Below are 23,938 nucleotides of genomic sequence, written 5' to 3'. Positions count from 1 at the left end.
AAAATACAGCCTCCTCATATTTCAGACTGGTTGGTTGGGTTATTTTTTTTAAATGAAGAAGTAAACAGTGATTCATTAAATCCCTTTCTTAAATATTACACTGGAAGATTCCAGAGAGATAGTACAGAGAGGAAGGCATTGCCATGTGGTGGCCAGCCCAGATTGAATTCTTGACATCCTGTATGGCCCTGGGCACAGAGCCAGGAGTCAGCCTTGAGCACAGCCAGGTGTGGCCCCAGAACCAAAATAAGTAAAATTAAATGGAAACCTGTGGAAGGACAAGTCAGTAGAAATGCTGAGTCATTTTTATTTTAATAATAGGGAGGAAGTCAACATGGAAATACACGTAAAAAGAAAAAAACACAATTAAAATGAGATCCTAAGGGAAGGGGGAGTTCAGTCAGCCTAAAGTCAGCATCTGCTCTCTTCATTGTACTCTTAGCTTTTAACACCTCAAAGTCTAATCTTGTAAAGCCATGTTCAGACAGCAGACTCAATCATACTTTTCTATTACAGAACGTCAGAATTATTTTTAATTGATAGCATGACTGTAGAAAAATGTGTGAAATTATTGTATACCAGCAGGGTGAATGCAGCAGAGTAGCAATCCATTTAGGTTACAGATCAGAGAAGCTCATATTCTCCTGCTCTGTCAGCTTGACCCCAATCTGGTCTGTAATCTGCCAACCACTTTCCCATATCCTTCCATGTTTAATATTCAGTAAAAACAACTCCTGAAATATAAGCACCTTCAGACATCTTTATTGTTTTCCAAGTATGTCTACATGACAGGCTATCTATTTAGTCACCAAGCTTAGTAAGAAGCTAAAAACCTTACTTATCTCTATTCTCTCTCTTTTTACCTCTATCATCCTTCTCTCTTTTATACCAGCCTTCCCTTTATCCCATATTGCAGGATATAAAATATTACATTTTTCAGTTAGTAAAATCCAATATTGCTTTTGCACGAGTTGTTAATGTGCTAGTGGGATTAGTTCTATAAACTAATGAATCATTTGGATTAATATTGTTATTGATGTATTCTTACATTAGCTATTTTTTACATTTTACTGTGATTGAATGTCTGCTTACAGGCCTTATCCCACTTGCTAGCTAAAATTTTGTATTTAAGGTTGCAAAATGGCAGGAATGCAGCTATTTTCTTTACCATATTTTAGGTACTACATGTGCTTTCTTGTCAATGGGAATGCATTATTGATTAAGTAGCAGGTTCCATTATAAGCATAAGGATCCTCACTTCAGTGGTACAGTCAGAAATCTCACCTGGGGTAGAGGCAAGGAAAGGAACATCTCTGCTTGTCAACTCTTTAGAGCTGCTTGGTCCTGCTCTGAGTGTAAATGTTACTGTGTTCCCCACCTGCCAATTCTGCCTACTCTTCTGCCCACCTAGGCTGGCTGCTGGTTCCTTACCTTTGCTGACTGGTAGTTCCTCTCTGGTGATCTAAGTTTGATCTCTGGGGTGATCACAGCACAGTTTCAAATTCTCCTGTAGGTAACTTGTTTCTAGTACTCTGAAAAAAGAAATAAAAGAGCAGAATTTACCTTTTCCATAAGGCAGAATTCTCTTATCAACATGAATTATAAAATACCTTGGGCAGGCCTAGAGAGGAGGTTCAAGGATAGAGTGCTTGCTTTGCATGCTTGAGCTCTGGGTTTGGTTCCCAACACCACAGGGACCCCTAAATTCTGCTAGAAGTGACCCTCAAGAACCATGTCCGGTATAAACCTCAACCACTGTATAGTGTGTTTCCTTTCACACTCAAAATAAATAAATTCTTGGGCAGAAATTGTAAAATCATGTGACCTGTATTCTGATAGGTAAATGAAGTTCGTGATACTCTCCATGATCTTAATGACATTCTATATTTGTGCTTCCAATATCAGCATGGAAACTTGGTATTTCTTATGTAGAGCTTGCTTACATGGAAACATGCACAAATGTTAATGCACTTTGGTTTTTCTCTGCTGCTAACAATAGATTGGTGATGATGATGATGATAAAGACAAAGTGAAACCACATTTGCAAAAAAAAAAAAGGTTGCGATACTTTTTTTTCTGGGTCAAGTATTGAATAAAACAAAACTTTGGAATTTCCATGGTATGTGGAATTTAATGAAATTTGTTGGCCAAAAATGACTTTGAAGAATGCCTTTCTGATGTTGCTGTTGACTAAAATTTATGTTATGTAAACCTGGTTAAACTACAAATACAAAAACCTTTTTTTATTAACTACCCTCCCCCCCTTCCCTTTTCTTTTTGTGGGTCATTGCAATCTCATTATTAACAGCAGCAATGTACAGTGACCAAGGATCTTATGCCTTAAGGTGATAAGCCAGAATTAGGGCATTAATACTCCAAGTTGTGGCATTGGGGATCAAACAGCAGCACTACCATGATCATCTTAGCTCAAGTGGGGTGATGCAAGGAATCAAACCTGCAGCCTCATACTTTGCCACTGAGCTATTCCTGGGCCCCCCAGTGTTCTCTTCTCTTTGATAGTATATGTGTATATGAGGAGTTACATGAACTTTGCATTTTTTCTTTCCCCTTGAGAGAAGATTCATACTTCTGGAAGTCAAAAAAACTGGTATTTATTCAAATCAAGAGATGAAAATCCATCAGTATCCTAACCACCACACTGAGTGACTTGCAACTCATTGTTAATTGAACAAGTGTTTGGGTTTGTTTTTGTTTTGTTTCATTGGGTTTTTTGCTTTGGAGATTTTTGCTTGTATTTGTTTAGGCTCATACCGCGTGAATCACAGAGGTTACTCCTGGCACTGCGCTCAGAAATTAGGCTTGGGGACCATATGGGATTCTGGAAATCAAACCTGGGTTTGCTACACACAGGGCAAACACCTACCTGTTATACTATTGCTTTAGCCTTTGCTGTTTGTTTATTTTGTTTGGGGGGTACACCTGATGATGCTCAGTGGTTACTCCTGGCTCAACCATAAGGAGTCACTCTTGGTGATGCTTGAGGGACCATATAGGATGGAAGGATTGAACCTGAGTCAGCTGCATGAGCAAGTTTTTGAAGATAGCTAATGGTCTACCTCTTCTGCCAACTCTTCAGTATTTATGTTTCTCTTCCTAAAAATGTAGTACTGGGAGAGAAATTAAACTGGAAGACTGTTTATCTGTACAAACATATTTATATACATTCAATCAGTTTTATTCTTTTTTATCATGTTTTTGATCCACATCTCATGCATAGGGTGTAGTACTCAGGGTTTACTCTTAGCTCTTATTCTAGTTCTAGTTCTAGTTCTCCTAGTTCAGAAGTAATTTCTGGTAGGGCTCAGGGACCATATATTGTCAGGAATCAAATCCAGATAATACCCATTGTACTATCTCTCCAGCTCTCTATTACTTTTCTGTAAATTACATTTAAGGCGCAAAAGAGATAGTCCAACAGGTAAAGTGCTTGCTTTGCATAAGTCAACCTGAGTTTCATTCATGACATCCATATTCCCTGCCCTTAGCCCCACCAGGAATGACCCCTGAGCACAGAGATAGGAGTAGGCTCTGAGCATGGCCAGATGTGGCCCCAAACCAAAAACAAACAATGCAATCTACTTTCCCAGGTCTCAGTATTAGATGCTAGATAGTTATAAGGGTAAAAAATATTATGTAAATTCTATTTTATGTTTGATGACCAAAATAACCGAGTTGCTAAGTAATTGGTATAGTTCATATTATAGGCTGTAGCCTTTTGAATATGTTTGCAGGATAGTGAAGGCAGCTATGCTCGAGTTTTGGGTTTAAGTGATTCTTTTTGGCATCTTCAGCATGACTAAAACCCTGTTTCTTAGCACATAGAGTTCTTTCTTAGACCTCATTGGGCCTCCCAGGCTATTAGCAGATGGGTGGAATGGCTTGAAAATGGGTCATTCACTCCTAAAGAAAACACTCTGGGGTCACAGTACATAACCCACATTTATGGGAACAGTGGTGGATGGTGTTCCAGAAACGCCTGGCCATCTCACTTTGATTGTGTTCCCCTTGAAATCTTCATTTTGCATCACTCTCAACGTTTTGTAAGAAAAAAGTTCCAGTCAAATCAATGACCAATTTCTCTTCTCCCCAATCTAGGTCAAAAAATACTTTGAACTTGAACCCCTTGCCCGGGGCAAACGCTGGATCCTGCAGCCCTGTTCCCTGGATGACATGGATTCCCTGAAGGACAGCTTCTCACAACTCATCAGCTTGTTGGAAGAAAAAGACCACGAGGCTGGAAGAATGTGAAACGTGGCTCAGAGAACAGGCTCCCCCAAAGGCATTGAACCAGTCATGTTTATTTCTCATTTAAATTTTTATTTTGGTAGCCAAACTCCATGGCTTCTATATCTGTTCTCCTTTTGTTATCTCAGACTCTCATCTCTTTATGACAGTGAACATTTTGTCCATCAGGTGAAGTCTCATCGGCATTCGCGTCGAGTACACACTACTGAGAGAGAATGTACTCTTTATTTACCACTAATTATTTTCACCGCATGTCTCTTCCTTCTGTTGTCCTCAGAGTCTCTGCTCTTCTCTGTGCTTAAAAGAATAGAATCTGTGGCTCCAGAAAGTGAAATCCCTGGTGAAGGACTCAGGGAGACGCAAAGGGTGCTGGGTTATATGTCTGGGGCTCTTCGTATTATCTATGTCATCTTCAAGATCTCTTGAGGTTTTACTTTATTTTTATCTCTGGCTTTCTGTATCTGGCCTTAGAAATGATGAGATAAATAAGCACCAAAAACTTCAATTCTTCACCTCATCAGAAAAGACTCTCCTGCCAAAGAAAGACAAGTTGCATATTGTTTCTTTGGTGGCAGCCCAAGTCTTACTCTGATCCCTATTTTGAAAGCAAAGGCATTGTTCTAATTTATGAGAAAATAGGAAAGTTAGGCACAATGCATGGTCATTGATTATAATTTCTTCAAGTTTTTAAATATTGGGGGGGTGTTTGTTTGGGGGCCCACACCTAGCGATGCTCAGGAGTTATTCCTGGTTCTGCACTCAGGAATTACTCCTGGGGGTGCTCAGGGTAACATATGGGGTGCTGGGAATTGAGCCCAGATTAAATTCGTACAAGGCAAACACCCTACCTGCTGTTTATCACTCCAGGACCCTCAAATATATTTTAGTGTAAAGATTAGACTGCATCAAGTCAGCTATAAGATAATATAGGTATCTTTTTCTAAAATTCTCGTGTCTGATTTAGATAGAGAACATAATTTTTGAAACCATAAATACAATTTTTTAAAATAGCCAAATGAAATATGGTTTATACTGGCTAAGATTTAAGTTGGCATGGATTTGACAAAGATAACAAAGACAGAATCATCTGTATATTCATTCATTAAATACTAATGGAGTTTAATGGAGTCTATTAATGTCTCCATCTAAGTAATTAAAGGTCTATCAGTATTTCTATTATAAACCTCTATTTTCAGGGGTTTCAATGTGCCCTTAAAAGTACTGAAGCTGCAGCAAATAAGTAAATTTAGGGCCCAGATTCAACTTAGAACTTTTTCCCCCGTGTAGGTTAAATGCTAAAATTACACAGAGAAAAAATAATGTATAGTTTTACTAAGATTTAGAGCCTGTGGCCTTTTCTAAAACTTATAATTTATGGATATAGAGGTTTATGGGTGAAATATCCTTTAGCACATTTTGTAGATTTTTGACAGCTTAAAACACATAGTGGTCAAGTAATAATAAAAAAAAACTGATCCCTATACATGAACAATCAAAACATGTTTATAATTTTTAGGTAGCATATGCTGACACAGTGATATTACAGGGTGATGTAATCCCTAGTAATTCTCCAGAAGATTGGCGTCATTCAAATACAGTTTATGTGGTTTAATCCTGTAGGTGGAATTTAATATAATCATTGCCTTTGAAACATTGAACACTTCTTTTTTTTTTTTTTTTTTTTACATTGAACACTTCTAAAAGCATTTTCTCTTCCCAACAGAATGGGTCCAAAGATGAATCCTAATTCGATTTTGTCAGAATCACCCCAGATATTTTTATACCATCTCATCTATGAGCAGCACAGAACTTTCATTCCGATGATCAATGACACAATTCCTGATATCTCTATGTCCTGTTGTGCTCATCGCCTCTGAAAAAATAAATGATTATTAGGCACTGCTTTCTCAGCACGTTCATCCAATGTCGGATGTTGTCTTTTTAAGCTAGTGTGGCTGAGCACTGCCGAACCATCTGTTAGATGACTTTCCGTTGTCTGTGTGTGTGTTCATGTGTGCGCCAGTGATGGGCTGCTTCTCAGGCCCATGACTGTCTGCAGCGTCTCAGCCGTCAGAATGAAAACATTATCCATCAGTACCCAACAACAGCTGTTTTTGACAAGTTTCTGTCTGACGCCTAATGCTTTACAACTGTCAATAAGGCTCCTTCTTTGTCTAGCAGTTTGGAGCTCTCTGTCTTGCTGCTTCCTTGCGGCCTCCTGTCCTTGTAACCCTAGAATTTGCCATGTTTGGGAAATCCACTGCAGGGAGGGCGGGCCGAGCCTGTAGTGGGTGGCGGGTGGCAAGTGTGTGTGGCTAGTGGTGGGTGTCCTGTTCCTACATTCACATAAAGTGCCACAGGTGGCCTAGTTTGCATATTCCAATATTATATAGGAAAAACAGTCTGTTATGTATTTCTTCACTTCGCTTCTTGTTATATTTATGGAAGTTACCGGTTTTTGTACCTTCTTAGCGCAAGCAGTTGCCTTTTTGTAATGGCAATTAATTTATATGACAAAACTTTGTATCTACTGTAGATTACAGTATCAGTTGCTAATTAACTGCCATAGTATCCTGTCTTTCTATTTAAAATTTAAATGCTGTATCTATTATACTTCAAGGTTAATGGATTTGTGTGGACAATTGCCAGACAAGAAGAACTTGTATTGTCCGTGGTTTATATATGATTTTCACTTTCTTCAAATGAAAATAAACGCTGAGTAGAATTGATGTGTGTAGACTAACTCCTTTTGGCTTTAGCATTTGGGAGTCCCAGATTTTTATTTACATTTGTGTCGCCTGTTTAAGTCTTCAAAATAAGTTTTTGCTGCTCTTGGGTCAAAACAAATGATTAATTCGCATTTCCTTTGAAGCCATTGTGAAAAATCTTAAAAGACAAAATAAGAGAAAAAAAGCGTGAGTCGTTTCCAGTTGGTTTGTCTTCTTCAGCTGCGATTTACTTTCTTCTTTCATACAAAAGTGTGTGAGTGAAGTTGTTCTAGTGTCACCCTTCAATCAAAGCATCATGGTAGAATATTTGCTGGAAAAGCAAATCACTTCTTAGAGTAGCTCAGCTTGGTGCAATGAACTGTTTCCTTCAATGTTGATTGATGCTCTCAGGAAATAAGTAAATCTATTTTTAAGTGACTCAAGAGGAAATACAACTGCACATTTACAGATTTTTCTTAAAAAAATGAGTGTTCTATGCAGGAAAAAGAATATAAAAGATGGCTGGAAGATGAGAGAAGAGGAAGAAAAAACACATGAGAGAAAACAAAAATTTCAAATCCCAGCTCTTCGTTGGCCTCAAATGCAACACTTTCCTGACATTTACTTGACTACATAGAAAGCTTGCAACACTGCACTTCTAAGCTGGGCTCCAACCTTTCTCCTGTTTCCCCAAATTTCCTGGGTAAGCAATTAGTAGTCATCAAATTCCTGAGCACCTCAGACCTATCCCAGCAACTCTGGACACACTGTAAGATTTTTAAATCTAATGAGGTTATTTTAATGCCCAGATGGAATATTCAAACTTGAGTGGAAATTTAATTCATGCCTGGCTTCATCCTTTTTTATAATTTTAAAGTGCATTTTCATTAACCTTCTGACCTAATGGTGCAAATAGAAAAGAAGTGGTGTATGGAGGGGGCGGGGTGGGTGGGAGTGGCCCTTTGGGATGTGTCATTTTCAGTGGTTTGGAATGGAGGCTGTGTCTTTGTTATGCAGACACTTTAGGAGAATATAGTCCTGGAGATCTGACATTCATGCTGTGAAATGAATGATCACATCGAGTTGGGAATTCCTGGCTCCAAAGCATTCACAACTTTTGATCACCTGGAGTCAGCATGAGTAAATGATTTGTATCTCGGTTTCAGTGTTTTCCAACTCAGATGCACCAAGTGACTAATGAGCCCAATGTTGCCTTCCTTCACCAATCTTGAACTGATTTAGGAACATAGAAAAGATCCCTCATGTATTGGATATTCTTTGAAACTCAACCATCAACAGCTTTTAAACTCTGTATCTCATGGAGATTCAATTAAAAAACTAATGAAAATAAATTAAAACTAAATATGTGTTTTAAAAGAAAATATCCAGCGGAAGCCTGTTCCCCCACCCCCTTTCTCATTCTCTTTGAATCAAGACCCAAAAGAACGTTCCTTCCTCTAACTCTTTCATCAGAGTTGACCATTCTCATGTTCAAGGGGGAGTTTCATTCATCTCTGTGTGAAAACCCTTCACACAGCTTTTAATGAAACCAGTGGAAAGGTTAAAGGATCCAAGAAGAATTTCTCCAACATAACCCTTATCTAGTCCCCTCCTTTTCTTGAGAAACAAAATAAAGTTTGTTTTCTCAGTACCTAAGATTTTTAGTACATTTTCTCTATGACCCACCTAATGCATTGTCTCTACTCCGAAAAGCATTGATCACTGCAACCTGCTATAAAATGGAAAGGCCACCTACAGTGTTCTTAGACTCAGCTTCCTCCATTCTTCTGTGGTCTATGTCCTCTGATCACATCGGACTATTTGTGGAACACTGTATGAATAATCACTTTACAAGGAAAATGGGCAGGCTTGTGGTTTGATGCACTTTACTTGCCGTGCATACTTTTGTGAGGTCACTGATGCCATATTTGGAGACTAAAGAAAGGGACTCCATGATGTTATGTCTTGCTAGACTCAGCCATGTTTATATTACTGATTCCCAACTACTTCTCTCTGCCCCCAATGCACTAGTTGACATTTTTAGAAGGTCGGACCAACTTGTGTGAAGCCATGTATTTGTATCATCGAAGAATGACCTGCAAACTACCAACAAATGGTGAATTCCTCTTATTTCCCTCTTCTTTCTGTTAAAAAAAAATCTATTCTTGCTATTCTCTTGCTCTCAAAATATTCTCTATAAACATTTCAGCAAAGTTCTTTCAAGTCTTGTGCTTGAAAGTTGAAAGAATATTTCCAACTTAGTTGGCAATGTCCTCCAGATGAAAAAGACTGACTCAAGGTGCCTGGTAGATAGGCTACTCTCTGACAGTTGAAAATAATCTTTGTCCAGGCATTAGTCTACCTGACTTCTTGGTTTCTCCATTTCATCATGGGATATGAAGAAGTCGGAGAGCTGATGATTTCAAAAAGTCTAAGATCACTTACGTCACAGGTAACCTTTCCAAGGAAAGTGAAAAAAATCAGCCATGAATGCCACAGCCTTCTTTGGGAAATAATTCACTGAGACAAAAGCTGGAAGTTCAGTGTCAGGATATTGCTCACCTGTAAACAGTTGCCTTGCACGTAGTTGAATAGCTGGGAGACTGGATCAACCTGACCTAGGGGATGGGTAGGTTCCCCAGGAGCTTCTTTAAAGGGGAATATTTGAAGAATCTGTTTCTGGGAAAGAAGTGAAAGCAGGAGACTACCTGAGAGGGTCACTCACTTGGAAAGGAATGATGTCTAGCCAGTTTGTGCATAATCTCTGTAAAGGCCAATTAGGGAAAGACATGTCGGGTATTTTGAAGGCCAGACTGGTCTAATATGAAATTTAATAATTAAACATACAAAATTCAGACTAAATTAAAAATGAGATGATTTTGTTGGAATGAAAACTGCTCACCAAAAGTGAGAGGCAGGAATTCAAGCAGTAAGTCTGGCTGTCATCCTTTGTCAGCTGGAGCAAGTCAGGCTGGGATCTGGACCTTTTCCAGCTGTTTTACAACTTTCTAGACATGGGGTATATCAGCCCCACACTTTTATTAAGCCCCATTAGAATTTTTCAGATGACAGCTTGTCAAGACTCAACTTACCGTTTTCCTTTTTACAGGTTCTGTCTTGCTGTGGGACTGTTTGGTTTAATAGTTCTAGATTTTCTGCACACTCATTCTTTTTTGGTGTTTTTGTTGAACACCTACTGTGTAACAGCCATTGTGTACCATACCTGCAGCACAGAACAGGATGGGCTTTGTCCCTTCCTTTGTGGGACTTTAATTCCTATGACATTAGGTAAGTTGTATTTTTTCCTGTGACACAAGGCATTTGGGCTTTCTTATAAATTGGGAATGGTGCGTTTTATTATATTAAAATTGCACTTTGAGGCTAGACTTTGCAATATTTTTTGTGGTTTAAATATCCGGTTTTCAACCATCCTCATTTAAAATAGTCTTTGGGTAAAATTATCTTTTGAGCCATTAATAAAGCTAGCAGTCTAAACGAACAGAAAAAGCTTTGCCTCTTTTGGGCATCTTTGTAAACAGAATCCTTTAAAGCTAACACCTTTATTCTGCTATTTTATTGTTTCAACAACGAAGCATGTGTCCAGCATGCAAAAGTAGTTCCAAAGTGCTAAACTAACTTTGTCAATCATCTACTTTTCTTTTCATGGTCTCTATATTCAAAGGTTTTCCCTCCTCCTCTAGAACAGCTTGGTCTCGTCCTATCTGTCGACCTGATAAATTATTTATTTTTGTTTTGTTTTGAGGCCATACCCGGCAGTGCACAGGGATTACTCCTGGCTCTGTATTCCGAAATCATTTCTGGCAGACACAGGACCATATGGAATGCCAGGGACAAACACTGGTGAACTGCGTGCAAGGCAAATGCCTTACCCACTGTGCTGTTGCTCCAGTCCCTGTTCTGATAAATAATTTATTTCTGAAATGGAGAATATCCAAGAAGGATATTCTTATTCAGGAACATAGTTTGGAGTGTCTTTTGCCTTTTAGGAAGGGCAATTGTACACAACTGTATCACTAGTATCATGCCCATCTAGACAGAGGCAGTAACCTGGAAGTTGAAGTACCTTTCATTTTACAAAGAGGGTAACCTCCCAAGCAGCAATAAGGCAATATTTGGCCAATTGGGGTGAAAGGCTCAATGTTAGATCCCTAAAATGACACTGCCCAGCAGTCCCAAGTTTGCCAGAGCCACATTTGCTGGTATTTGGGGGCTTCCAGCACCAAGGTGCTAAAGGTCCATCTGAAACTGAAGATAAAACTCAGAACTTTGCCCAGGCAAGCCATGTGCTCCTGAGCCCTGAGCAGAGATATATCTCAGCTTTCTTCTGGATTTTCTACTTAGGTAACTAACTTTCTTTTGGATTTCAGGAGACAGCTTCATTTTTTTCCCATTAAAAAACTCAAACTCCAGGTACTCTTGGAAGACAATCTCAGACATTTCAAGATGTAACTTGGCAAAGTTGCCCAATCAGCAGAGGTTAATACATTTTTAGCTTTAGAATACTTTCACAAAAGTTACCTCATTCTGATTCTCATTTCCTTGAATACCTAAATGCCAGACTTTTCTTCCCCAGTCCCGTGATTAGTGTACCTCTCAGAGAACTACAACTTGTTTCTTTAGATTACTAGGTAATGGTAAACTATTTCTTTATTTTGCTTAGTTTCAAAATCATGAATGTCCAAAATGGAGCATGAAAACAAAGCCTCTTGGGTCCGGAGCAATAGCACAGTGGGTAGGATTTACACATGCGACCCACCCACAGATTTGGTCCCCCAAGCCTGCCAGGAGTGATTGCTGAGTGCTGAGCCAAGAGTAACCCCTGAGCCCCACCGGATGTGGCCTAAAAATAAAAAAAGAAAATTCTCTGTATTTCAGTCACATTGTTAAATTGCTAGTCATCCTCAATGTTTAGGTAAGACAGCAAAATCTAATGATGTTGCTCTGTATCAGAGGTTTATTTCAATGATTAGTTAATTATTTGAGGCTCTGCCCCTAATGAAATAATGGATCTTGACAATGATCAGCAGTGTCTGCTAATGTCACAGGGAGGAAAATAGATTGAGCATGTGTGTTCCCTTATATATGTGTACAGTATCACCTTGGATATACTATGCCAGAATCAATTGAACTATATCTGGTAAAGCCTAAAGATCTAATAATTTTTTGCAGAAAATACAGGAACAGGGGTATGTTAAGCAGCAATAATTATAGTGCAATAATTATAATTCAGCTCATTGGAAACAACTAGACAAATGAGGTGGTTTATTAAATGGCAAGAAGGAAAAATAAATGAGGAAAACTATAAATTAAGAAAGTCTTAAAATGTCAAATAATTGTAGAGTAAGAATCTTATTTAGATTCTGATTGAAACTACAGAGATGTAAAAGAATAAAATTTGACACACATGGATATAATTTAAACACGAAAGATCCTATTAAAGAACCATTTATTGGTTGGGGCCAGAGAGAGAATCGTGGGTAGCATACTGGCTAATCCCAGATTAGTTCCCACTACATATGGTCACACAGACCCAAGAATAAATCTTGATCACCATTGGATGCTCCCAAATTAAAAAAAAACATACATATATATGTATGTATATAGTATTTATAAAGGAGCATTAGATACTAGAGTAATTTAGGTATGGTAATGGAAATTTGGTTATGAATTGCATTGCCTTTTTTAAAACTCATCCCCAGTAGTGCTCAGGGCTTGGTTCTGCACTCAAGGATCATTCCTGGCAGAGCTTGGAGAACTCTATGTGGTACTAGGGATTGAACCTAGGTCAAATGCTTACAACACAATCTCTTTAATCAATGACTATCACTCCACCCCCACGTTGCTGTGTATTTTTTATGGGTCCTTTAACAGTTAGTGATGCATGGATAAAGTATGATGTTTAAGACTTATTTTTTTAAAAAATAAAGAGTGAAGAATAGAAATAGATTAGGCTATAAATGAAATAAGATTGGCCAAAATGAGTTACTGAAGCTAAATAATTGTAACAGAAGTTTTTAATAACTTATCATCTGTCTCTGTATATAAATAATTTAATTTTGTTTGCTAAAGTGTGTCACTCAAACACTATAATCCACTTGTTACTGGATGTTGACCATAGGAAAGATGTGAAATATATGTTTTTGTGAGATAAAAAGATTCTAAGGGGCTGGAGCAATAGCACAGTGACTAGAATATTTGCCTTGCCTTGCCACCCGGGTTTGATTCTCCGACATCCCATATGATTCCCAGAACCTGCCAGGAGTGATTTCTAAGCACATAGCCAGGAATAAGCCCTGAGCGCTGGCAGGTGTGGCCCAAAAACAAAACAAAGCAAAGCAAACCAACAGCATATATTTATGATGAGTCCATCATGTCAAAAGTACAAAAGGAGGGAGGGAAAGAATAGGTGGAGGATCAGGATCATTCATGTTATCTTCTTACTCAAAGGAAAAAAGTGAAAAAATAGATTGAGATCAGATCTGGATAACTTTGAATTTGTATAACGTGTATAAAAGCATGTGGCCATTGGGAAGACATTGAATGTTTTTAAGATGAATAGCATAATCAAAATAGTTACTTAGGATGAGTAAGTTGTATAAGGGAGTATGTGAGAGAGTAGGGTGCAAAGGTGGCTGCAATAAACTGCAGAGAGATGTGATAAAATGGTCAATGACAGGAGAATATTTGTCAGTGGGGATTTCAGGCCAAACAGAGAGACTGAATAAATGAATAGAATTTTGAAACCAGCCTCCTAGATTACCTACCTGTCACTTAAGAGCACTGTGTTCTGGAATATGAAAACAGACTTGAACTGTCTTCAGATGTAGACAATGTGAATTTCCATGATGCTACACAGAAGAATGGGGGTTCTATGAGGCACTGCTCCCACCACCCATGATAGAGCTCCAAAATCTACCACAAAAGTGCTTTCGCTGAAGATAACAATTTACCTCAGAGATTGGGGTTTAACAAACTCAGGAGTCAGTAAGTAAGGTGGACAGGAATTCTTTATCCTAAGGCTGCCTGACTGGGTTGCTTGGTCACATTGAACATTTTCAAAGATGTGACTGTACTTTACTGACATTGTCCAATAGCGGCTCCAGGACAGAAAATGGCTAATTATTTTCCCATTCCAGATCTAGTTCCCTGGATGACCAGCTGTGTATTCACAGAATACCCTATGTTCAGGTGGACCCTGTGCTTGGTTTCATACTCTACTGTCATTAACTTGAAATTCTTGATAATAATGATCAATGTTATTAGTAACATGTTCTATTAGAGAAGTCCAATAGAATGATGAAGCTGTATGTAAGCAGAAAGATCATGTGGGTCTGTTGGCATGCCTATTCTTATGTTTCTGACACCCACAGTGGGCATGGATGCCTGGACTCTCCAACAAGTATAAGATAAACATGAACATGGTAATCCTGGACTGGGTCAGAAGCTGCTGGCATTTTCTGGAGGCCCTGTTCTCTCCCCATCTGAACTTCAAATGCAGGGAAAAGCGATGACATTCTAAAAACTGTCAACAATCTATGTTGCTTCTTCTGTATTAGCCAACCACTTACACTAAAATTAATGACATAGAAGGAAGGGAATGGGGCTAGGCAAACATAGTTCTATTTCTTTTTAGTTTTAGTTTTATAGTTCTAAGTTCTTTGTATAACTCTAGTACTTTCATGGTTTAATTCTTTTCATAAAGAGTGGAATATATATATATCTCAAAAAGTGAAATAGGGGGCTGGGATATAGTATAGTGACTAGCATGTGTTTGATCTAGGTTTGGACCCCAGTTCAGACCTAGCTTTGATCCTTAGCTTTACCTGACTTCCTGAGCATTGCTGTGTATAGCCCTTGGAGTCCCTGCTAAGGATCTCCTTGGTGGCCCTGATAATCTCTAGCACTGCAGGACCTGAGCAGCCCCAGGCCTTGGTCCCTAAAATTGACCAACCAACCAAGTTAGTCAAGTGCTGCTGGGAGTGTTCCAGACCCCCAAGTATCACTTGGAAGCCCCCCTTCAAAAGAAACAATAAAATTTTACTTTTTATTTTGGAAAAGGAGTTTTATTTGGAAAGTGGAGGGAGTTATATCTGGCAGTTATCAGAGATTACTTCTGACTCTATGCTCAGAGATCATTCCTGGCAAAGCTCAGAAGACCATATGTAGTGCCAGGGATAGAACTGGGGTCAGAAATAGGATCTTAACCCCAGCACTAGCTCTCTGGGCCGTGAGCAAGTTATTTTGTGCAAAACAAAACACTGTAGGAGCTACAAAATATGGATATTATTTAAATGATTCTGCATATGAGTTAAAACTTGTACTGACAATAATGAATGACAAACTTTATACTAATAATGTTTCTTTTTAATTTTTCTTAACTTAAAATATTACATAGCAAAATTCAAATACCATCAACATCCAGTTCTTGAAAGAAAAGTTCAAGCTTTGGTTACATTTTTTTCTTCTTTTTGAAACAAGGTCTTCTGCCGTAGTTGGCTTTTGCATAGGCCTCTGCTAATACTGGTCAACTAACCTCAGTTAACATATGAACTCTGAAAGGAATCAACTGCATTTGAATTCCAACATTGACAGTTGTTAAAGTTAGACAAGTTGCTAACCTTCCTAAAGCTGTTTCCTCTGTAAATGAGATTTATGTAAAATTAGATCATTAACAATTTATCGCATAGGTTAATAGGGTCTTTGTTAGCATTAAAGAATAGAAATAAAAAAATTTTAAATCTTACCCATTAACTTAATAAATGTTAGCTTTTGGAATCACTTGATTGTCAGCTCTTAAGGATAAGTTGTTACTTATTATATTCATTAACTCTGGTTTCCATCATCAGAAATTATACACTGATACTAAGAGACAGAGTTGAAATTGAAGGCATTACTCTAGCAAATATGCAACTAGTCTTCCAAAAATGTAATCTGTAGACCAGCGTTTTTCAACCACTGTGCCGCAGCACACTAGTGTGCCGTGAGATATTATCTGGTGTGCCGTGGGAAAAATTCCAATTTCATTCGTAATGTGTGGCTTTGGCCCACAAATAGACCAAATCATGATCATCATTTTTTATTTCATAATAAAGTAATTATAAAATAATTTCTTTGTGTTTATTTGATTTCTATTCAAGAGAATTACTTTATATATAGTCAATATAAGCACAGAGTTAATTTTTTTTAACAGTTTCTAATGGTGGTGTGCCTCATGATTTTATTTTTTATGAAAAAAAGTGCGCAAAGTTGAAAAACAATGCTGTAGACCACTGGCACAAAAACCCAGAGTTCCCCTAAGTGCAGATTCCCAGGCCTTGATCTAAGAGCTACTAAATTAGAAACTATGAGTGGAGGCCCAGGAATATGTATCTTAAAAGGTTCCTTGAGTGATTCTATCAGCATTTAAGTGTTTATTTGTGGTCAGCAGAAGACAGAAATGGGTGAAATATGGTGACAGTGAATTAGGAAGAAGGATGTTTGTTTTGCTAGGTGCTATTAAGCTCAACCTACGTCAGCTATGTTCTGACTGAGCATTGCCCTGGAATGAGAGTTTATGGGTCTTCTGTGGTCTTGAGGTTCTGAATATTAAGTTGTTGAATCATCCCTGTTGAAGATGTCAAGGGACCTTCTGGAAATGTACTGTGTATCCAGAGCTTAAAAACAGCAATGGTCAAACAGGATTGAAGAAAGCCATTTGGGGGCCAGAGGGAGATAGATTTGGGTCAATTCCTTACCAAGAGGAATCACTATCCTGTGTTAGTTTGGAAGGCATTCCAATGAGTGTGAGGCAAAATGGTTTTATAGAAACCTATTTCTAGATGTTCAACTTAGATAAGTCTTTGTTCTTAAACCTGGTTGGTCTGCTAATCAACATTCTTCTATTCACCTTCCTTTCCTTTAGAGAAGAAAGGCATGCCTGCAGTCATCACTTAAAGTTGGCTTGACATCTGTTTATCCAGGAGCTTAAAGGGAGCCAGTGACAGTAGGAAAATCAGCTGAGACAATGATTCCTCTTAAATCAGTGCCAATTTAGGGACCAAGGAAGTGGCTCTGTAGGAGAAAACATGCTGCATGTCAGAACCTAGGTTGCTTGGGTTTTTGTCTCCAGCACAAAGAGGAGGAAAAAATAGTGCTTTGAGAGCCAGCTTTTACTAATAGAACCTTCCAAAAGTGTGTCTTCTAGGAAGACCATAATTTGCCCTTTGCACTCAATCTGGTCAAGTGATCCAAGTTGTCTGAATGTCAAATAAAAGCAAAGACCAAAGTTTGGTGCATGGCACCCCTCCCTGCAAAAGCTTGTCATCCTTAGCATACCGGCTGCTACCCCCTTTCATACAGTATTTACAGTATGGGGCTGGAAAAGTCATCAAAAGTATTCAAGGTATTAGGGTGTTTACTCCACATTCCTATCTATTCACTGCCCAATTAACATGATTTGCAGCTGAGAAAATAATGCTCTCCTCCTTAGAGATAAATTGAGTCTCCTCACACTGTGAGACAGAGAGCCAGTAGTGTTTATAGAAGTTATTGCAAACAAATGCACTTCAAAAGGAATCATGGGGACATTGTTTCACAGGGTCCTCCCAGTCTTCTCAGCCTTCTGAGACCCTTCCTCAAACTCTGCTGGGTGTTTTCACCACCAGCCAGCTGCCTTCAGCTTAGTATAGACTCTCCACATGCACTAATCCCACTGAGCAGCTCCTGAATACTGAAGAACTGACTTTTGTCCATGGAAGTGTGGTGGAAACATAAAATATACACCAAATCTCAAAGTCTGAGTTTAGTATCAGACAAAAAGACAAATGAAAACATCTTAGAAGTACTTTTCATATTGATCATATATTGCAATGTTTGTTTGGGATACTCCGAGGTAAATGTTATTTCACCTGTTTTTTGATATTTTATTTTTAAATTATTTTTGGTTTGGAGCCATACCCAGCAGTGCTCAGGGCTTACTCTAGGCCAGTGGTCCTCAAACTATGGCCTGCAGGCCACATATTGTATTTGTATCTGTTTTGTTTCTTCATTGCAAAATAAGATATATGCAGTGTGCATAAGAATTTGTTCATAAGTTTTGTTTTTACTATAGTCAGACCCTCCAATGGTCTGAGGGACAGTGAACTGGCCCCTGTTTAAAAAGTTTGAGGACCCCTGCTCTAGGCTTCATACTCAGGCATCACTCCTGACAGACCATGCAGGATGCTAGGAATCAAACCTGGGTTGAAACCACATGTGCAAGTCAAGCACCCTGCCCACTGTGCTATTTCTCAAGCTCCCTCTTTGTATTTCATGATTTGCTCCTAAGGTGACTGCTAGAATCACGTAAAGGACATAGATGCTTCATAGCAGAACATGGTAGACTCATCTTTAAGCAGCTGGCCAGGCTAGGCTGCGGGTGAAACAGCCTGGACAAAAAGGTTGATAAGAATGAGAAAGTTTCGTTCAGAATTGACAGTGAGTTTGGGGGATTCTGAGTGGGCAGGGAGCCCCCTCTTATGAGAAGTCTCTATTTGTGACAGTTGCAACATATGGAGGCCAGGCAAACCCACTGTAAACCTGCCTTCCTTCTGGTTCTAATACTGACTTAACCTCAAAGGAACTTTCCTATTTAGACCAAATGATATGGGAGATTGCAGGAGGTTGACGTGTGACTCTGGGTTAGGCTTTCTGAGCAATCCCATCACAGAGTTGGTGCAGCAAGATCCTGTGGACACCACAGTCCCACAATTGGCACAGCACAGATGAGCTGAAGCGCACTTCCGCCTCACTTGTTTTAGATTAAATAGGAAGGCCTTTCAAATGAAATGCTCACAGCGTGTGTGAAAATTGGAAGCGTGGGTTTTCATTTGCGCCAAGTCCAGCAGATCTAAAGGCTGCCGTTGGCGGATAGGGAGGATGGGGGCGGCTGACTCCCATCATCAGCTGCCCCCCCCCCACCAGCCAGCTGGTTACCAGTCCCCTTTTTTGAAGAGGTGCGTCACCCTCCCGCCAAGTCCCTACACTAATGACTCAACTGTGGGCCCAGCTTTCCAGCTCTTGCCTAAGACCATTACTTCAGAAAACCTCTTATTGGCCTGAGCTTTAGCTCACGAGTTTCTTCCCTTGTGAAGCTGAATATATCTTCTCTGTTCAGCAACTGCTGCCAGACAGTAGGTACTATCTCTGCCTATGTCTCCAAACAGTATCAACAATGATAATCATGTCAGTAAATATAGTTGAGCACATGCTCTTTGCTCTCATTACAGGAGCTGGCTTCATCTTCAGCCTTACTTGATAGAGTTTTTTGTTTTGTTCTGCGTTGGTTAGGGATATTGTAAATTGCCTAAGATTGAAGAAATGCAACCAGGTTATCTGACCAAAATTACCACTTGGCAATTCTGATGGAGAAGTCATAGCAAAAGCTGAACTATGTCCATTGAAAAAAGCAAAATAATGAGAGGAAACTTTAAGTGTCACAATGATCCAGAATTATGTAGCTGAGCTGGTGAGTGAAACGTAGATGCTTTTTATCACAAGACTGGAGAAATGAACCAGAGCAAGTCTCCCCTGAGAACTTAGTCCATCTGAGTGACTTATCCCTATGAATAACTTCTGGTTTGATCAAAGTAGAATCTTCCTGAAAATGGAGGTCACATGATACGGCCTCTAATAGTGAAACCTTGAAATAAAATCTTTTTGTTTGTTTGTTTGTTTTGTTTTTGGGTCACACCTGGCAGCGCTCAAAGGTTACTCCTGGCTCTACACTCAGAAACTGCAGGCTCAGGGAACTATATGGGATGCCAGAATTCGAACCACTGTCCTTCTGCATGCAAGGCCCTACCTCCATGCTATCTCTCTGGCCCCTTGAAATAAAATCTTACCCATAAATTAAATATATAAAAGAGGATCTACTGCAAGTTTATGTCTCTGATGCTCTTTAGAGGTCTAACGTTCCATCAGATCTGCAGGACAATGTAGAACCATTGGTTAAACAGATTAAGTCATTAGGAGATCTAGATTCAAATTCCTTTTCTGTTACTCTTGGGAGCCTTGCTGAATCCCCATCAAGCATTCTCTAGAACACAAGTATTTCTCAATATGGTCCTTCTGGGACCCTGGATCTCCAAGGGGGCCACAGTTGAAAATTGCATCAGTGGCAGGGCCACTGTATAAGACCAGGGGAAGGAACCAATTGAAATAAATGACGTTGGGGACCACAAGAAGGAAATAAAGTTGGAAGAGCTTCGAAAAGGGTAGAGAAATGCCAACCTAGTGGTCTGCATTGTGTTTTCCTAAACGTCTTGTCAATCTGCATATGAAAGTCAGAGCTTCCCTTCTAGGGTTCTTAACCAAACTCCTTTTTGGGGAACTGATGTGAGCTGCCAATCCCTAAACTGAACTTTTTGTTTTGTTTTGTTTTGTTTTTTGGGCCACACTCATTTGATGCTCAGGGGTTACACCTGGCTATGCACTCACAATCACCCTTATCTTGGGGGGACCATATGGGACACCGGGGGATTGAACTGCAGTCCATTCTAGGCTAGGACTTGCAAGGCAGACGCCTTACCTCTAGTGCCGCCTCTCCGGTCCCCCTAAACTGAACTTTTACCTCTAAGAATGACCTTCCCAAATCTAATTGGGGGTAAGGTAAGACCTAGCAGAGTTTCTCCAGATGATTCTGCTTCAGGGAGTTCTGGAGCAGCATGAAAGGAAGTAGGGGGAATGTGGGGAAACTTGAAGAGGCCCAAGTCTCTAAGGGATATCAGAGCAAATGCCCAGACAGTACCTCAGGGGTTTAATGCTCTTAGAGCAAAGCAGGAGTTGTTCATTTGCTTCCCTCCAGCTGTTTCCCTAGTCACTTTTCTTTCCTCTTTCGTCAGATTCCCTCTAAAGTTTCATCAGGAAGGAGGATGCCATGAACTTTGAAACTCCATGAAGAAAAGATACTTTTTTTTTTAAAACAAACTTTAGTATTTTAATCACAGGCACCCTGTAATGAAAGGTGAGTAAAGCAGTATTTGTGACAGCTTTCAAATGAAAAAGAGCCTTTTCCTGAGCTGAGACTCCTAGAAGAGAAAGAGAAGGACAACCTCATTTGTCCCTTCACCAGACTGCTATCTGGTAGTGAGTTAGAACAAAAAAAGGATTTGCTATGAAACCTCTCCTGTGGCACTGCTTGAGGCTGTTAGCATAAAAATAATCCAAATCTGAAGACATGGCTCCTGATTTGAGGGATTGTTGGGAATTTAGTTAGACCTAGAAAACTGAAACCATTCTGGAGCACCACAAAGGTGCTTGTTCCATCCCTTACATGGTGTGTTCTCATTCAGACACCATGCGTGCTGTTCTGCACGAGTTCAGATTCTATATGAAAGAGATAGTGTCTGTGTTGGGATCATCAGAAGCAGCTGGTCTCCCAGGGTGCACTCACTGAGTGGATTCCTTCCGACTTTCCTCTGAACTGGTCATCTTTTTTATGGACCTCATTAACCCCTCTTGACTTATTACATCTTACTTTTCAAAGAATTGCTGTCAGCTGGAATATAGGTCTGTCTGTACTTATTTTCACTCACTTAAACTTTGAAGCTGTCTCTTTCAAATAAGCTTTTAGGTCTGATGCAAACTGACCGAGAAAAGCCACATGAGCCCCTTGTCAAAATGCAGTGCTAAAAGAAGCATTCCCCAGTGCGCATCAGCTCTGCTGCTCCCCTCACTTTTCCAGATGTGGCTGTCTGGTTGGCCGAGTCAGTGACTTTGCAGATGGATGGATGAACGTGGCACCTTTGATGTAAGGGACACCTCTTCTCATCTACTCGCCAGAAGGAAAAGCTATTTTCTTCTGTTGAGTTCCCAGTTCAGTCCCACCTCAAGGAGACCATGTAATTAGCAAATATCAGCACTATGATTGGGACCTGGGACTCACCTTACTACCCACTGAGCAAGTAGCCAGCAGCCCCCATAATGTCAAAATAAAATTAATGTCTAGAACAGTTATAAGCCATATTTTTACAGAAAATGCTGTTCTTTTATCTGTGCACTATTGTGTGTATGTGTTCATGTGCTGTTCTTTGTCTAAATTCCCAACAGTAGATGCTGTTAACTTATTAGGGCTTCTACCCAAAATCCTGTGTCCCTTCTAGTAGATACTTTCTATCCTCCCATAGCCTACTCTCAGAAATGTCAGAGTAGAATATCTCATGTCTTCTAGAGAGGAAAACAATAATGATTGCAAACACAAGAGGGACACACAAAGAAGAGCGAGCTCTGAAAGAAAGAGACTGAGAAAGAGTTTTCTGGTTTACTTCAACAAGATAGAGTCAGGATATTGTTGACACAATAGCATTGCTTAAAAATATGCTTTGTGTTAATTATTTAGGCAAGCTATAGCATCTCTAAGAACCTCAGTTTCTTTCTCTGGAGGGTATAAGTGATGACAAGAGCCTACATCTTAGGTCCTCAGTGCTTAAAATAGTATAATGGAAATCACTGCTGTCTTCTAACTTGTCACAAAGTTCATGACACTGATAATTAGGGAAGCTGTGGAAGCCAGGATCTTTATGTTACATTTGGAGGTATACGCAAAACTCTGATGCAGAATTTGGCAGGTCTAATAGCTAACTTCTTTGAGGGTTCCCATCTTTCTCTGATTCAGACAGTAAATTATAATTTATAGAAATTACAAAAAATGAGATGATTCTCATTTTTGGATTCTCCAAATCCAAGCAATTGGATATGGAAAGTTATCTGTTTAAAATTATTTTGTACTTAGTAAGAGATTAATTTTTTCTGAAAAAATTTAAAATGACAAGAACCCCCTCAATCCATCACAATTTTACTATTTTATTTAAAGAAAGCTGGGGCTCATGCTGCTCTTAGGCCACATGGTCTTTGTGGGATTTTTTACTTTTAGTTGAATCACAATAAATTAGAATTACAAAGTTACTCATGATTTTAGGTGTGCAATGTTCCAACATCAATCTATTCACTAGAAATCACACCTATCGTCTTTAAAAACTGTGTTGAGATAAAATGAAGTTCAGTTCATGGGATCAAAGTGGAAAAACAATTTCAGGTCAATTTATATTAAAATTGCTTTCAGCCATGTATTTTCTTGCAGAAGAGTCATGGATTTAGCATCATTGAAAGCACTTTAAATTCAATATAGTGGTATGACTCTGCTTCTCAATAAAGAAGAGTTAAACTTTTATTAAATCATAGAATTACAGAACAAGGAGTTGGGAGGAGAAAGAAAACTCTAGCTCAATGTCCTCATATCTTAAATAAAATAAATGGTGGTAAATTATGGTCTTCATTCATGTTATTTGATTCATTCTCACCTTTACCCTGCCCCATGACTTTCTGACTTTTCCACATGATCTGCGTGGCAATAGAATGTGGACATAGTCTTACCTAAGTAAGAGCTGAAGCACAATGTGATTGCAAAACTTGCCATCAGTTGGGGGAATTCTTGTTTCTGCCTCCACCATGAGAACAGCCTTTACTGATTGCACCCTCGGTCTGTGTTTTGAAGTTAAGCAGACTAATAGCCAGCCACATACCTTATGTAACATGAGCAAGAAATCAATAATTTTTTAATTCCCTGAGATTTTTGAGTTACTTGTTTTGAAGCCAACCATAGTAAGAACTAAATAATACAGTATCCCAGGAAGATAAAGTAGTGTACTCAAAAGCACTCACACCCTTTGCTTCACAACATGATGTAGACTATTGTTTTTCCTGATGAGAAGTAAATGTTCATGTTCATGGGGCCGGAGAGATAGCATGGAGATGGGGTGTTTGCCTTGCATGCAAAAGGATGGTGGTTCAAATCCCGGCATCCCATATAGTCCCTCGAGCCTGCCAGGAGTAACCCCTGAGCACTACTGGGTGTGGCCCCCCCCCAAAAATGTTCATGTGTGACTCCACCCTGGATTTAGGTGTATCTACCTGATACCCGCACATTC

General features: G+C 39.3%; 1 protein-coding gene across 2 annotated transcripts in view; it reads left to right on the top strand.

Annotated features, from left to right (window-relative positions):
* Positions 1–4,963, top strand: part of ARL15 (ADP ribosylation factor like GTPase 15) — a 468,816-nt gene extending 463,853 nt beyond the window's left edge. For both annotated transcript variants that reach the window (XM_049768137.1, XM_049768136.1), the window contains one exon: positions 4,117–4,963. In XM_049768137.1, coding sequence (XP_049624094.1) covers positions 4,117–4,269 — 153 coding nt within the window. In that variant the 3' untranslated portion in view covers positions 4,270–4,963. The remainder of the gene's footprint in view (positions 1–4,116) is intronic.
* Positions 4,964–23,938: the final 18,975 nt, after the last annotated feature.

The sequence above is a fragment of the Suncus etruscus genome, chromosome 2, assembly GCF_024139225.1.
Source record: "Suncus etruscus isolate mSunEtr1 chromosome 2, mSunEtr1.pri.cur, whole genome shotgun sequence".
NCBI classification, from domain to species: domain Eukaryota; kingdom Metazoa; phylum Chordata; class Mammalia; order Eulipotyphla; family Soricidae; genus Suncus; species Suncus etruscus.
This window is presented reverse-complemented; position numbering and strand designations above follow the sequence as displayed.